General features: G+C 45.8%; 1 protein-coding gene across 3 annotated transcripts in view; it reads right to left on the minus strand.

The window, feature by feature from the left end:
• TRAFD1 (TRAF-type zinc finger domain containing 1) overlaps nucleotides 1–15,971 on the minus strand; it is a 54,515-nt gene that overhangs the window by 8,951 nt on the left and 29,593 nt on the right. For all 3 annotated transcript variants that reach the window (XM_063454222.1, XM_063454221.1, XM_063454223.1), the window contains exons 6-8: nucleotides 3,390–3,683; nucleotides 1,510–1,580; nucleotides 1–95 (exon numbers count right to left, since the gene is read on the minus strand). The exon at nucleotides 1–95 is cut by the window's left edge and continues 133 nt beyond it. In XM_063454222.1, coding sequence (XP_063310292.1) covers nucleotides 1–95; nucleotides 1,510–1,580; nucleotides 3,390–3,683 — 460 coding nt within the window. The remainder of the gene's footprint in view (nucleotides 96–1,509; nucleotides 1,581–3,389; nucleotides 3,684–15,971) is intronic.

Genomic DNA, 15,971 nt, shown 5'->3' on the forward strand with positions numbered 1-15,971 from the left:
CAATCAGTTTCTTTTTCCTGCTGAGAAGTCTGCAGAGGTTTAGGAGAGGTTCTTCCTTCACAGAAAGAAGCAAATGCGGCCGAGTTACAACCAGACTGCAAAAAAAAAAAAAAAAGAGAGACCACATGAGCTTTCAAAGCAACAATAAGGGGATGTACTATAACTTTCTGGCAGCAAAAATAAAGATAGAAAGGTTTTTAGAACATGTGTTTAAGTAGTGTCTACATGTGGGGACCATCTATAACAGCATGATGTTGATGGCAAGTACAATATGGTTCATCCTGTAACTGGAGTCACTAAAAGAACATTTAACGTATTATATTACGCTTTTCTGCATTTAAAAGGAAACTCCAGGAACCATCATCCCTTCACTGGTGTCTCGAGTTCACTTGCACCGGCTCACACTTCAATGTTAAATTATATTCAAATGGTTTGACTCTTAATGAGAGTCCCGGACATCCTAGGGGACCGACCCCTCTTGAAGTTATGGCTAAAGCAGAATTACACCCTGCCTTAGCCATACAACACCTTCCAACAATGATTTGCAGTGATATTGTTGTCAACCATCGCTGCTCAGACTTATGCTGAACAATTAGACTGAGCAGAGAGGAGTCGGGTTGAGAGTACCTAGGGACATTCAGTGTTCAACCATTAAAATAAAAAAATAAAATAATTTCAAGTGTACCGGTCAAGACAGATATAGATACGTTTTCTAACCATCTGGCTTGATTCACGTTAGACAATGAAGTGTTGTGTTTCTTCCCTTAATATGATCACAAGCGCATATTTTAAGTTAATTTCCACTACCATCAACCAGTTTTCAGTGGGCGTTACACTGTAAGATACCTTTCCTGCATGCATCTGTTTAGGAAGCACCGACTTGCTTCCCATAACATCCCCAACATCTTGACTTTTTGTAAATAAAACTTGGCTGTTCTTTCTCACCATTCTCAAAATTGCCTGCTTAACCCCTTAAGGACACATGGCATGTGTGACATGTCATGATTCCCTTTTATTCCAGAAGTTTGGTCCTTAAGGGGTTAAAGCTTCTGCAATAATTATTCTGTCTCTCACTCTATGTTTCCATAACAAAACATGCCTAGCACAGATTTCTCTGTGCCAATCGGCATAGACTGAATTGACTGACGGGGGAGGGTAGATCTCTGATTATAGAGAAATCTAGTGATTTGCTAGCACAATGTATAAATAAATAGAGAATCATATTTTAAGTTCTATTTGTCCTGACAGGCACAATTTAATCCTGAAGAGTGGGATGGTGCCTGTGTAAAAGCTAAACATTCCAAATGAAAATACATTTTGAAAGTTAAAAACAAATCTCCATTCTATGCCTCTGACACGGTGGCATTGAATTTAATATTGTTGGATAAACATACAGCTTTACAGACTTTTTATAGCACAGAGCTACAACATTACTTTGGTGGTGGAATAAATCTCATTAAACTATTTGGGAATGATAAGAAGATCAACATTGGGTAAAAATCAAAGTACCTGGTGCAAGATAAGCTTGTGCTCCGGAATCAGCTTTTCACAGAATTCACAAGGCAGCTTAATGTCATCAGCTAAAGGAGACAAAGTAGCAATTAGAAAGTGGAAAAAATTGCATATTCTCCCCCTCCAACAGTAAACCTAGTGTCCCTAACAGATCCCCGCCCCCCCCCCCCCCCCCCTAAATAGGGTAACAAGGAGCTTTAGAAGTACCCGTTTTAAGCTTTACTTTAATTTTCTTCTCCTCATGTGATTGCATGCCATTTCCCCCTTTGCCTTCTTGCCTTCTCCCAGTTTCCTGCATTTTAGTCCGACTGTCTACCGAGGGCCATGCTGCAGTGTTTATCTAGGTCTAATCAGTAATGACACACCCAATATGCCTGTCCAACAAGTATTGTCCCCAAGTTACACTACAGATACAGCAGACACTAGTACTTACATACCCCACCACACGCACACACTTCCTCACCACAGTATATATCATATAGTGTCATGTTTATTATAAATAAATATAAAGAGAGACAAACTCACAAATACCTATAGAGCTTTGTGTTCTCTCTCTCTGGACTGGAGGGAAACAGTGGGTAGTGAGGTTGGCCAACAGGGAATTTCAGAGAAGGGGGTTAACAGTGGGTAGGGAGGTTGGCTGACAGGGACTGGAGGAGAATGTATTGCTTGCATTAAAGGGAGGGAGGGAGAGGAGCACGGATGTGCCTTGTCTCTGCAGTGCAGTCTGTACTGTGAGCATTCCTTACCCTACAAAAGACATCCCTCCATTTTCAGTGGCTGCAAAAGGTTTTTTTGCAGAGACTGGGAATCACAAACATATTGAAATGTGAGAGGGGGTGACCATGGAGGCTGGGTTAACCCCTTAAGGACCAAACTTCTGGAATAAAAGGGAATCATGACATGTCACACATGTCATGTGTCCTTAAGGGGTCAAACTGCTGAAAACAGCTAGACATTTTACAGCACTGCAGGAAAACCACACAGAATTGAAAGAAAAGAAACTGACCACAGATATGAGTTTATTACCTCCAATTTAAGCTCAAACTGGAGTATAATCAGCCTCTGCAGGCTTTTTGCAGTTAACACCATCTTTTCAGAGAAAAGGCAGGGAAACCTCCAGTGAACACTCCTCAGACAACCACTAAAGGTGCAGCACTAACGTTCAGTGTCTCCATGCTCTCCAACCTAAACTTTCCCCATAGAGATACATTGATTTAATGCATCTCTATGAGGAGATGCTGATTGGCCAAGCTGACATTGGCCCCGCCCCTTGGCCGTCTAAGGCAATCCAATGCTTTTCCCATGGGGAAACATTGGATTGGCTGAGATCATCAATTCTGATAATGTCTGCCAATGAAGTGGTTCAGGGAGGGGCCAGAGCCAGTAGACTCGTGCAGCAATAGACAAGGTGAGCAAACTATTAAAGAAATAAAGGGGGGGGGGGGGGGAGGCAAGCCAACTTAATAGTGGTTTTAATACTAGAGAGTCAGGAATACATGTTTGTGTTCCTTACCCTATAGTGTTCCTTTAAATAACAAAGGTAAGAAACAAAATGACTTCACCAGATAACTAGTCAATACTACATAAAGCACTGCAAATTGGTTATCGTAAACTTACTTAAATTGATACATTGATTTTATCCAATTCTAAGCATGAAAAAGACTGTTGGATTGCAAATGATTCAATTGCCATATATAGTCTGTACATAAGAGCTCCTCCTGTGAGGAGCCCATGATATTTGCTGTATAGTGCCCACCAAAGATGCAGTGCTTATTTAACCAACATTATTTCATGTACAAATGACAATTTTTAGGCTTAAGTTGTAAAATCGTTATTCCAACTAACCACTCCAAGGGGACCTCAGTGCTACTTACTTTCATAATCTCCAGGATCATACCACTTGGTTTCATTGTTAGAGAGGAAGTTGCGACTGTCCTGCCATTGAGGAGCATTATTTTGGGGGGGGCTTTTAGAGTAAACCGCTTTCCAAAAGTCATAGTTAGCAACTGGATCAGGTTCAGGGCTGGAAAGACCATCGTTCTGAAGACTCAGGGACTTAAAAGAATCAACTCCTGGTTGTTTTCTGATGGGTATGGAGGGAACAGCAGCCCTTGCTTCCCCTGGTTTCTTTGCAGTAATAGATCTTGATAGAATTGTTCGTTCACTTACTAGAAAAAGCAAAATTCCGATGAGAGTAGAGTCCCTATTAAAAGACCTGGCATATTACAGCATAGGGAAATTTAATGAATAAATCTAAGTTCCAGAAAGCCTAGCCTTCATCAAGGAAGAGAAGCGTAGTAATTCATAGAGGGAACCAAAAAAAAATAAAAAAATTATATATCTACAGTAATACCTGCGGATATACTGTATGTCAAAAATATTAAAAGGACAACATATTGCACAAATAAAGTAAGAATTTAGATTAAAATAAACATTGATTGCATGTATGACCAATTAACCTAATCTAGATTACCATTTTCATATTTTTGTGAGCAAAAGCTTGTCATTCTCTCTTTTTCCACAAGATGTCCTCATGACCTACTTTAATTATTTTCTTTTAAATTCCTTATTTGTGCACGTTGTAAAGACACGTAAACATGTAATGTCGCAACAGCAGCGACGTGTAACAGAGGTCGTAAAAGGACGTTTTACATTCTGAAACATAGCACATTTTTCAATATGAAAGCACATATTGCAATAAATACCTATTATTGGAGCCTATGCGTGTGGTGCGATGAGAAGTTCCCAGGGTCTAAGAGTTGCGTGGTGCGGTGTAAGTGCAGGTTACTACAGCGTGCATGATACCTAGTGATCTTGTCATCTTACAGGCTCTGCTAGGTCACACCATCCGAGTCTAAGACGTTGCCATAGGCCCTGTGCATGCTTGTTTGGTAGTTGGTCAGTAGAACTATAAAAAAGACTATTTATGAAGTTAGTAACTTAAGGTGAATCCCATTTTACCAGTCTATATTATGGCCCACATTACCGCCATCAGTTGCCAGGCCAAATAGTGTTGGCTGGTATTTAAAGAGTGTCTGGCTCGCAGTAAGACCCCGGGGGCAGCGGGAGGGGGGGGGGGGTGTTGGGTGAGGGGCCGCATGCTTTGACGCCATTGTAAGATGGCGCTGGATAGTCCCTGGGGGAGGCCTCCGGGGCTCTTGGCGATTTTGCAATCCTGTAGACTCAATCCACCGCTGTGGATTTAGCTAGCTCAGTGGGCAATATCGAGGTCAGCATTTTCCTCAGTAAGTGTGGGAGCTCTTCAGAGGCCACCGATTCAGGTATTCTTTATTTTCAGGTTCTTCCTACGGCTTCTATAATCGAGGGCATCCACGCTCATGTTGGTAGGAGTATGTGCAGACTGCATGGTATGCATGGTTTCCTCCAGGTCAGAGAGGCCTCGTCACATCATCTTCGGTAACACGCACCCTCTCCTTGACCACTTGGACCTCTTCCTTTACCAGGGCTATATATCGGCATCGAAGAGTTTTCTAATGCGGTCATATAAGTCGGATATGTCCTGTTTGGTAGAGTGAGCTGAGGACTGCGGCTCCGTGGACATGCTTAGGGTTGATGCGGTAAGGTTGCTAGGCCTAGCGTGATGCTGACTGCCCTCATTGTCCAATAGGTCTGTGGAGGCCTCTCTTTCATGTGCTCTGTTCTTTTTGGTTGCGGCGTGCCCGTGAGCGGCTTGCCAATGTCTCTCGTCCCGCAGGGTGCCGCTGTCTTTGGCTTTGTGCGGCCCATCGCCATGGCTATTTCTGGCTGGAAATGTGGCGAGTAGAGGGCCCAGTCAGTGATGGCCTCAGCGTAGTCATGTAGCATTATGATTCGTCGGGATTTGCGGATTGCTTTGGCATGCAAGCCATAAAAGAAGGGCATGGGTGTGTTCCTGGAGTGTTCCTCAAGGCAGATTGACCCCTTTGGATGGGCAATTTAGCTGTTGTCAGGCAGTATTGAGTAAATTAGGGATTTTGGGCCTGGAGCTATTGGAAATGGAGCCTAGTTGCTTGGTCCCGCCCCCTACTTTAATTCTTAATTGTATTTAGAGGGATTCTATAGTGTCAGGAAAACAAAGCTATTGTCCTGGCACTATAGTTTCCTACAGTGCCCTCCTCGCTCGTGCTAAACCTAACCTAAAATCGGTGTGTGACAATTGAAATGTCCATGAATTTTAGAATTGTGCGTAATTTTAATAATTATAAAGTCAACATTAGAAATAAAGCAGTATTTCCCACATTAGATTATTCTCCTTTTTGAGTTAAATATAGCATTTTTTCCCCTCACCTTTCATCCTACGCAACACAAGTCTAGCTGCAGCTTCCATTCTTGCCATGAGATCAGCAGTGACAATGATCTCAGTCAAACCAATCTGTTCCCTTCGAGAATTATTGGAGGCTTTTGCGCATGCACAGAAGTTGCCACACTGCCCAAATAAAATTTCTCTCATAGAAATGCGTCTCTATGGGGAGCATTCAGAGTGCACAGTGTGAATGACAGGCCGATAAAGATTGTAGAACTGCAATAGGAAGTTCCTCAGAAACTACCACGATGTGTAAACATTGCCTTTTCTCAAAAAAACTGAGAGACTTAAAGAATGGACTTATTGCACCAGAATTAGTACATTAAGCTGTAGTCCTTTTGGTGCTTAGTACGTAAATGACCATTAAAGTCACCCAAGGCCACTTTGCAGGGTAAATCCACCTCTAGTGGCGGTCTTCCTGAAAACCACCAGAGAAGTTTCTGCGGCATTGACCACGTAAAACGGTCACTTCATGCAGAAGCCCCATAGGAAAGCATTAATTCAAGCATGCACTTTAATCTCCTTTGGACTGGCATTTAAAAACCTCCTGTTATTTAAAACGTGCACAGGTAGTAGGGATAGCGAGCAGGTAACTTGTTATTTTCCCTTTTGTTCTATGTATTTGGGCTGATGTATAGTGTATCTATTGCTGCTGCCTAGAAGTAGTGAGAGTTTTAGAGCAGGGCTCAATTTTGTGTTAATGGATATTTGAGTGGTACTATAACCCTCCTGTTATTGAAATGGAAATAAGGATAGTGCGCAGGTAACTTTTTTTGAGCCGTTTACAGAGCCATTGCAGCCGCCTAGGAGAAGTGTGAGTTTGAGCACTGGGCTTAATTTGTGTTTGGCTTTCCTAAGGGTAAGCATGGATGTGCATGTGGCTCTCACCACTCTTGGACATCAAGTCCCCAAATGTCCCTCTATGAAAAGCATTGGACCAATGACTGAGAAGGTATTATTGTGATATTGCAGAGAGGTGAGCACCGCTAAGCAAGTTTTCTTTAATCCAAGGGCATACATGGAAAAGGGGGGAGAGGGGTTAGAGAGAACCTCTAAAACTAGGGACAGAGACACTAAATCATTGTATTCCTAACACTTTAGTGTTCCTTTAACCGCTTAACGCCGTTACGGCGTTCCATGCCGCCGCGCTTTACATGGGCTTTAAAGCCGTTGCGGCGGCATGGAATGCCGTAACGGCTGCAGCCCCCAGGATCCAGCAACTACTCACCTCCGCCGCGATCCTCTTCTGGAGGGCTGCCTGACAGCCCAGGCAGCTCCCCACATGGCAAATGAGGCCCCCGGGGGCCATGTGATTGCATGGCCCCCTATAGCTGGCTATGGATCTGCCAGCAGGGGGACTGTCTAAAATATCAGACAGTCCCCCTGCTGGTAGGTAGTGTAAAAAAAAAAAAAAAATAAGTAAACATATTATAAAATAAATTAAAAGTATATGTAACGTCATACAAAGTGTATTTTAATACTAATATAAGTATATATATTATTAAAATACACTTAGAATGACGTTACATATACATATGTGATGTACCGAACTGTCCGCCGGCGAACAGTTCCCGGCGAACTTAGCGTGTTCGCGTTCGCCGCGCGGACACATGCGCAGTTCGATCCGCCCCCTATTCGTCATCATTGGGCAAACTTTGACCCTGTGCCTCTCGGTCAGCAGACACATTCCAGCCAATCAGCAGCACTCCCTCCCTTCCACACCCTCCAACCTCCCTCCCAGCATCCATTTTCGATTCATTCGGAAGATGCTTGCTTAGTGAGAGGAGGGAAAGTTTAGCTGCTGCTGATTAGATAGGGAAATTGATAGCTAGGCTAGGGTATTCAGTGTCCACTACAATCCTGAAGGACTCATCTGATCTCTGCTGTAAGGACAGCACCCCAAAAAGCCCTTTTTAGGGCTATAACATCAGGCTACTTTTTTTTTTTTTTTTCCTGTGTAATGTAATTGCAGGTGCCTGCCTGCCAGCTTCTGTGTGAGGTTCACATTGGATACTGTGCCTATTTGCCCAGTGCCACCACTCATATCTGTTTTAACAATTGGTTAAGCTTTAGATTTAAAATAAATATTTTTTTTTCACTGTAATAGAAGAGCAGTTAGTTGTCTGCAAGCGTCTGGGTGTCAGGCCTACTTCAGCGTGTGCTCTGTAGACCTGTTCCAGCGTGCTTTGACAGTTGCCAATCATATTTGGTGTCTCTATAGCGTGCTTTTAAAACCAAAATTTGTTTTTCACTGTTATAGATTGAATAGCAGTTACTTGTCTTCAAGCGGCTCTGTCAGTCCTTCCTTCAGCGTGTGCTCTGCAGAACTGTTCCAGAGCACATTGCCAATCATATCTGGTCTCACAGTAGCTTGCACGCATAGTACCACTAATCCCAAAAAAAATGACAGGCAGAGGCAGGCCACCCCGCAGGGGCCGTCGTGGTCGTGGTGCTGTGATTCCCTTTTGCCCTAGAATAATGCCCAGTTTTCAGAAGCCACGTACCCTGAACTTGAAAAGTTCTGAGGACTTAGTTGACTGGCTAACACAGGACACCCAATCTTGTACAGCCTCCGCTCGGAACCTTGACGCACCATCCTCCTCCAGCTTAGCTTCAGGCACCTCTCAAGATAGCACTCACCCGCCTGCCGCCACCACCAAAACTAGCACCACAGCCGCTTTACTTGGTATGTCAGAGGAGTTATTCACACACCCGTTTGAAGAAATGAGTGATGCGCAACCATTATTGCTAGAGGATGTAGATAACAGGGATATGTCTCAGGCAGCATTAAACACATGGAGGTACGGTGTGATGATGATGATGATGTTGTACCCGCTGCTGCTTCCTTTTCTGAGTTGTCAGATACAAGCGAAGCGGTTGATGATGACGATGCGTCCATGGATGTCACGTGGGTGCCCGCTCGGCAAGAAGAAGAACAGGGCGAAAGTTCAGATGGGGAGACAGAGAGGAGGAGGAGGACACGAGTTGGAAGCAGGGGGGGGGTCGTCGCAAGGAGCTAGTGGCACAGTCAGACAGCATGCATCGGCACCCGGGGTCAGCCCGACAGCACGCCAATCAACGCATGCTGTGTCCACCACCAGAATGCAGTCATTGCAGAGCTCAGCAGTGTGGCATTTTTTTTGTGTGTCTGCCTCGGACAACGGCGATGCCATTTGCAACCTGTGCCAAAAGAAACTGAGTCGTGGGAGGTCCAACACCCACCTAGGTACAACTGCTTTGCGTAGGCACATGATCTCACATCACAAACGCCTATGGGATCAACACGAGTACAAGCAGCACGCCTACTCTAAGCCGCCATCCTCCTCCTGGTCCAGCATCTTCAGCCACGTCAACCACTGCTGTCCTTCTTGCCCCCTCTCAACCATCCGCCACTCCGTCTCCCGCCTTGAGCAGTTCCCGCTCATCTGCCCACAGTCATGTGTCTGTCAAGGACATGTTTGAGCGTAAGAAGCCAATGTCACCAAGTCACCCCCTTGCCCAGCGTCTGACAGCTGGCTTGTCCGAACTATTAGCCCGCCAGCTTTTACCATACAATCTGGTTGAGTCTGAGTCGTTCAAAAAAATTGTAGCTATTGGGACACCGCAGTGGAAGGTACCCGGCCGGAATTTCTTTTCACAAAAGGCAATCCCCAACTTGTACTCGATTGTGCAAAAGGAAGTCATGGCATGTCTGGCACACAGTGTTGGGGCAAGGGTCCATCTGACCACTGATACCTGGTCTGCAAAGCATGGTCAGGGCAGGTATATCACCTACACTGTGCATTGGGTAAACCTGCTGACGGCTGACAAGCAAGGAATGCGTGGCATTGCAGAGGAGTTGGTGACACCGCCACGAATTGCAGGCAGTCCTGCTGCCACCTCCTCTACTCCTCCTACTCTATCCTCTTCCATACCCTCCTCGGCTGAGTCCTCTTGTGTCGCTGCTTCTTGCTCCACATCAACGGCACCCCCCCAGCTCCCCAGGTACTATTCCACATCCCGGATACGGCAGTGTCACGCCGTCTTGGGTTTGACTTGCTTGAAAGCAGAGAGTCACACCGGACAAGCACTCCTGTCCGCCCTGAACGCACAGGTGGAAAAGTGGCTGACTCCGGAGCAACTGGATATCAGCAAAGTGGTGTGTGACAACGGAAAAAATTTGATAGCGGCATTGAAGTTGGGCAAGTTGACACATGTGCCGTGCATGGCACATGTGTGTAATCTGATCGTACAACGCTTTGTGCATAAGTACACAGGCTTACAGGACGTCCTGAAGCAGGCCAGGAAGGTGTGTGGCCATTTCAGGCGTTCCTACACGGCCATGGCTCACTTTGCCGATATCCAGCGGCGAAACATGCCAGTGAGGCGCTTGATTTGCGACAGCCCTACACGTTGGAATTCAACACTCCTAATGTTCGACCGCCTGCTCCAACAAGAAAAAGCTGTTAATGAATATTTGTATGACCGGGGTGCTAGGACAGCCTCTGGGGAGCTGGGAATTTTTTTGCCACGTTACTGGACGCTCATGCGCAATGCCTGTAGGCTCATGCGTCCTTTTGAGGAGGTGACAAACCTAGTCAGTCGCAACGAAGGCACCATCAGCGACATCATACCATTTGTTTTCTTCATGGAGCGTGCCCTGCGAAGAGTGCTGGATCAGGCTGTAGATGAGCGTGAAGAGGAAGAGGAAGAGTTGTGGTCACCATCACCACCAGAAACAGCCTTATCAGCATCGCTTGCTGGACCTGCGGCAACGCTGGAAGAGGATTGTGAGGAAGAGGAGTCAGAGGAGGATTGTAGCTTTGAGGAGGAGGAGGAGGAGCAAGACCAAACACAACAGGCATCCCAGGGTGCTCGTTGTCACCTATCTGGTACCCGTGGTGTTGTACGTGGCTGGGGGGAAGAACATACCTTCAATGACATCAGTGAGGAGGAGGAACGGGAAATGAGTAGCTCGGCATCCAACCTTGTGCAAATGGGGTCTTTCATGCTGTCCTGCCTGTTGAGGGACCCTCGTATAAAAAGGCTGAAGGAGAACGACCTGTACTGGGTGTCCACGCTACTAGACCCCCGGTATAAGCAGAAAGTGGCGGAAATGTTACCCAATTACAACAAGTCGGAAAGGATGCAGCATTTGCAAAATAAATTAAAAAGTATGCTTTACACAGCGTATAAGGGTGATGTCACAGCACAACGGGAATCTAACAGGGGGAGAGGTGGAAGTCATCATCCTCCTCCTCCTCCTCCCACGACCACGCCGGCAAGGACAGGACGCTTTAAAGACGTGTTGTTGATGGAGGACATGCAGAGCTTTTTAAGTCCTATGCATCGCCACAGCCCTTCGGGATCCACCCTCAGAGAGCGACTCGACCGACAGGTAGCAGACTACCTCGCCTTAACTGCAGATATCGACACTCTGAGGAGCGATGAACCCCTTGACTACTGGGTGTGCAGGCTTGACCTGTGGCCTGAGCTATCCCAATTTGCGATAGAACTTCTGGCCTGCCCCGCTTCAAGTGTCCTGTCAGAAAGGACCTTCAGTGCAGCAGGAGGTATTGTCACTGAGAAGAGAAGTCGCCTAGGTCAAAAAAGTCTAGATTACCTCACCTTTATTAAGATGAATGAGGGATGGATCCCGAAGGGACCGACACTGGGCGATACATTCGATTAAAAAAGGCCTAATGAGATGAGCTGCCTTGGGCTAAAAATGGTCCACACGCTGCTGTATTTTACCTCTGAATGACGTTTGACTTGCGTGACTTATCCGCCACCAACTAGGGTTCAGGCCGCCATGTTTTAGGGCACTTTCTGCCTGTGAAACAAACATCAATTTTTCTGGCCGCTGCTACAACAGCAGCTGCAACAATACCACATTTTTCAGGCATGTGTACATGCCTAATTTTTAGGCCCACTGGTGCAGCACTGTGGCTTCAAAAACCAAACCAAAAATTAAAATCCTCCAAGATGGCACCAATATACCAGTGGTCTAAGCATCTTCCCACCTTGGCCTAAAAAGGGGAGGTGATTCAACAATTAAAAATCTCTGCCATTTACACGTCCACTGATAGGAGACGCGGAAGGTATTAAACTGATATGAACAATACTCCACTCCTATCAGTAGGTCCGTCCCATTGTGATTTATGCCCCCCACCCACCGCGCTATATATCTAGATATAAAATACAAATAACCGCAAATAGATAAATACATATAATTACATAAAAGATGACATTAGTATACACGTAGAATTTAAATACATATATGTATATATATTAAAATTCTACATGTATATTGCCATAAGCAGAGCCTGGGCCTCATAAAATTGCAGAACCAGCTACACCCAGGACTCACAGCACACAACCCTGCAGGACTTGCCATAAGCAGAGCCTGGGCCTCATAAAATTGCAGAACCAGCTACACCCAGGACTCACAGCACACAACCCTGCAGGACTTGCCATAAGCAGAGCCTGGGCCTCATAAAATTGCAGAACCAGCTACACCCAGGACTCACAGCACACAACCCTGCAGGACTTGCCATAAGCAGAGCCTGGGCCTCATAAAATTGCAGAACCAGCTACACCCAGGACTCACAGCACACAACCCTGCAGGACTTGCCATAAGCAGAGCCTGGGCCTCATAAAATTGCAGAACCAGCTACACCCAGGACTCACAGCACACAACCCTGCAGGACTTGCCATAAGCAGAGGTAGCATTTCTGGATGATCATCTTGAATACCTGGACTTCTTATTTCTCCTACTTTTGTTTCAAATTATATTTCTTTCTATCTCCATCCCCCACAGTATTACTGCTTAATTGATGACTATTGCACCCTCCATCCTTAACTCTTGTTTAGTTAAATGTTTGTTTTGCCAGTGTTAGTTATTGCACTCTATGCCTCATTAATTTATGATGTTCCCTATTTATGACTTTTTCCTATCTTATCTCTCACTTTCCCTCATATATCCTTAAATTCAAATTCCCTTTCATTTGCTTTTCCTTGATTTTGTTTTTAACAGCCCAATGATTCTCCACCCACAATCTGCTGTATCTAACCCCGATTCTCTCCTTTATAGCCTGGGCCTCATAAAATTGCAGAACCAGCTACACCCAGGACTCACAGCACACAACCCTGCAGGACTTGCCATAAGCAGAGGTAGCATTTCTGGATGATCACTTCCCACCCACCCTACCCCACACCCCAAACCCCCCATGGTAATCATTACATTTATAGATAGCTCAAATTACCTAGCTTTCCTGTTAAACCAATTATGTCCACCAAGCCCTCCACACCCAAAACAAGCTATACTCACACAACACCTCTTTAACCCTTAACCCTCCTAACCACAGCTCTTAAAAACACAGCTCCTACTAATGTTCTCACTTCTATTTTTCACTTACTCTCTCACTTCCCTCATCATTAAAATCTCTCTATCATTTCACTTACCTGTTCCTGCTAACACCATCTTCATTGCTCCCTCCCTGCTCCCCTCATCTCTGTATTCATCACATGCACTTTACTCATATTTATCCAGCCTTTCTCCACACACCCCTCCTAAATCCCTTAAATACAAGCTCTCATCTCCAACATTTAAATCTTACTCGCACCTTCTCTTCCTTTCCATCCTACTACTCCTAGCAGCAGGTGATGTCTCTCCAAACCCTGGTCCCTCCACTACTCAGCCACCTGGTTCAAACACCAGAAACCACAACAACCTAATACCCATTCCATGTAATTCTCACTATAATTCCTCTTTTAAAGCTGCCCTCTGGAATGCACGCTCTGTGTGCAGCACCTTTAAATCTACTTCCATCCATGACCTATTTATCTCACACTCCCTAAACCTACTTGCACTAACAGAAACATGGCTCTCTCCCTCGGATACTGCTACCCCTGCCTCACTGTCCTTTGGTGGTCTTCACTTTACCCACAATCCAAGACAAGCGGAGATTAAAGGTGGCGGTGTAGGTTTTCTTCTCTCACCCCACTGCTCCTTTAAAACCCTGCCCACCCCCCCTTCCCTCTCTTTCCCATCATTCGAAATTCATTCAATTCGCCTTTTCAAACCCTTCTCTGCTAACATTGCTGTTATTTACCGCCCCCCTGGTTCCCCTCTCCTCTTCCTTGACCACTTTGCTGCCTGGCTACCCTACTTCCTCTCTTTCAACATTCCATCCCTAATTCTTGGAGACTTCAATATTCCCATTAACCCACCTTTAACCCCAGCAGCCTCTAAACTACTTTCAATTACTTCCTCCCTTGGACTATTGCAGTGGGCTAATTCTCCCACTCATGTAGCTGGCAATACCCTCGACCTTATTTTCTCCTATTCATGTACATTATCTAATATCTGCAATACTCCATTTCCTCTCTCTGATCACCACCTCTTATCGTTTGCTCTCAATTACCCCCTCACCCAACAACCTCAGCCTAACCCCCCTCAGCTCAGGAGGAACCTTAACTCTATTGACCTCCAGCAGCTGTCGGCTGACATTGATTCACAACTGCTATCCATCCCTTCCCTCTCCTGTCCCTCACTGGCCATCTCCACATATAACACTACCCTCACATCTGCCTTGAACACTGCAGCCCCACTCCAAACATGCACCACGAGGAGAACACGACCCCAACCTTGGCATAATAAATCAACACGCTATCTGCAGAGTTGCTCCCGCTGTGCTGAACGCTCCTGGAGGAAGTCCCGCACCCAGGCAGACTATCTTCATTATAGATTCATGTTGCTTTCGTACAGCGCAGCCCTTGCCCTCGCCAAACAGTCCTACTTTTCCTCTCTCATTAGTTCATGCTCCCGCAATCCCAGACGTCTCTTTGACACTTTTAATTCCCTTCTCCGCCCTGTTGTGGCCACCCCCAAAACTAACCTTACAGCTGATAGCTTTGCATATTACTTTACTGACAAGATTGAACAGCTAAGGAAACAATTCTCCCCTCCTTGCCTTTCTCTTTCTCAACCACACATAAATCATGCTTTCCCTACCCTTCAGACTTTCTCCCCAGCTACTGAACAAGAGGTGGCTGCACTTCTCCATTCCTCTCGCCCCACCACTTGCCCACTTGATCCTGTCCCATCTCACCTCATCAGATCTCTCTCCCCTTGTCTTGTGCCTATCCTAACACACATCTTTAACTGCTCTCTCTCTTCTGGCACTGTTCCTGCTAACCTTAAACATGCCACTGTAATACCTATCCTGAAAAAACCATCTCTTGACCCGTCCTCCCCCTCTAACTATCGTCCCATATCCCTGCTCCCTTACTCATCAAAGCTTTTGGAAAGACTTGTCTTCACCCGTGTGTCTCACTTCCTTAATTCCAACTCTCTCCTTGACCCTCTTCAGTCTGGCTTCCGCCCTCTCCACTCTACTGAGACCGCTCTTATCAAAGTGACTAATGACCTAATCTCCGCTAAATCCAAAGGTCACTACTCCATATTAATTCTCCTTGACCTCTCTGCTGCCTTTGACACAGTTGATCATGCTCTCCTCCTTCAAACTCTTCAATCACTCGGTCTCTGTGACTCTGTCCTCTCTTGGTTTTCCTCCTATCTCTCCCAACGCTCATTTAGTGTCTCCTTTTCCAAGGATACCTCCTCCCCTCGCCCTGTCTCGGTTGGAGTTCCCCAAGGCTCTGTCCTTGGTCCCCTTCTATTTTCTCTTTATACTGCCTCTCTTGGAAAACTTATTGCCTCTTTTGGATTCAACTACCACCTGTACGCTGATGACACTCAGATATACCTCTCCTCACCGGACCTCTCCCCGGCCGTCCTGCAACGTGTCACTGCTTGCCTCTCTTCCATCTCTGACTGGATGTCGTCACGCTTTCTCAAACTTAACCTCTCAAAAACTGAACTCCTTGTCTTTCCTCCTCCTAATACTGATCCTCCTCTCTCACTCTCCCTTCAAGTCAGTGATATCCACATAAGTCCATCCCTACAAGCGCGCTGTCTTGGCGTCATACTTGACTCTGGTCTCACCTTTGAGTCTCACATCCAGTTTGTTGCCAAGTCCTGTAGGTTCCAACTCAAAAACATAGCCCGCATCCGCCCCTTTCTTACGCAAGATGCTACCAAGGAGCTTGTCCATGCTCTAGTAATTTCCCGCATGGATTACTGTAACCCTCTCCTGATTGGTCTCCCCAA

This window comes from Pelobates fuscus, chromosome 5, assembly GCF_036172605.1.
Source record: "Pelobates fuscus isolate aPelFus1 chromosome 5, aPelFus1.pri, whole genome shotgun sequence".
In the NCBI taxonomy this organism is placed as follows: Eukaryota; Metazoa; Chordata; class Amphibia; order Anura; family Pelobatidae; genus Pelobates; species Pelobates fuscus.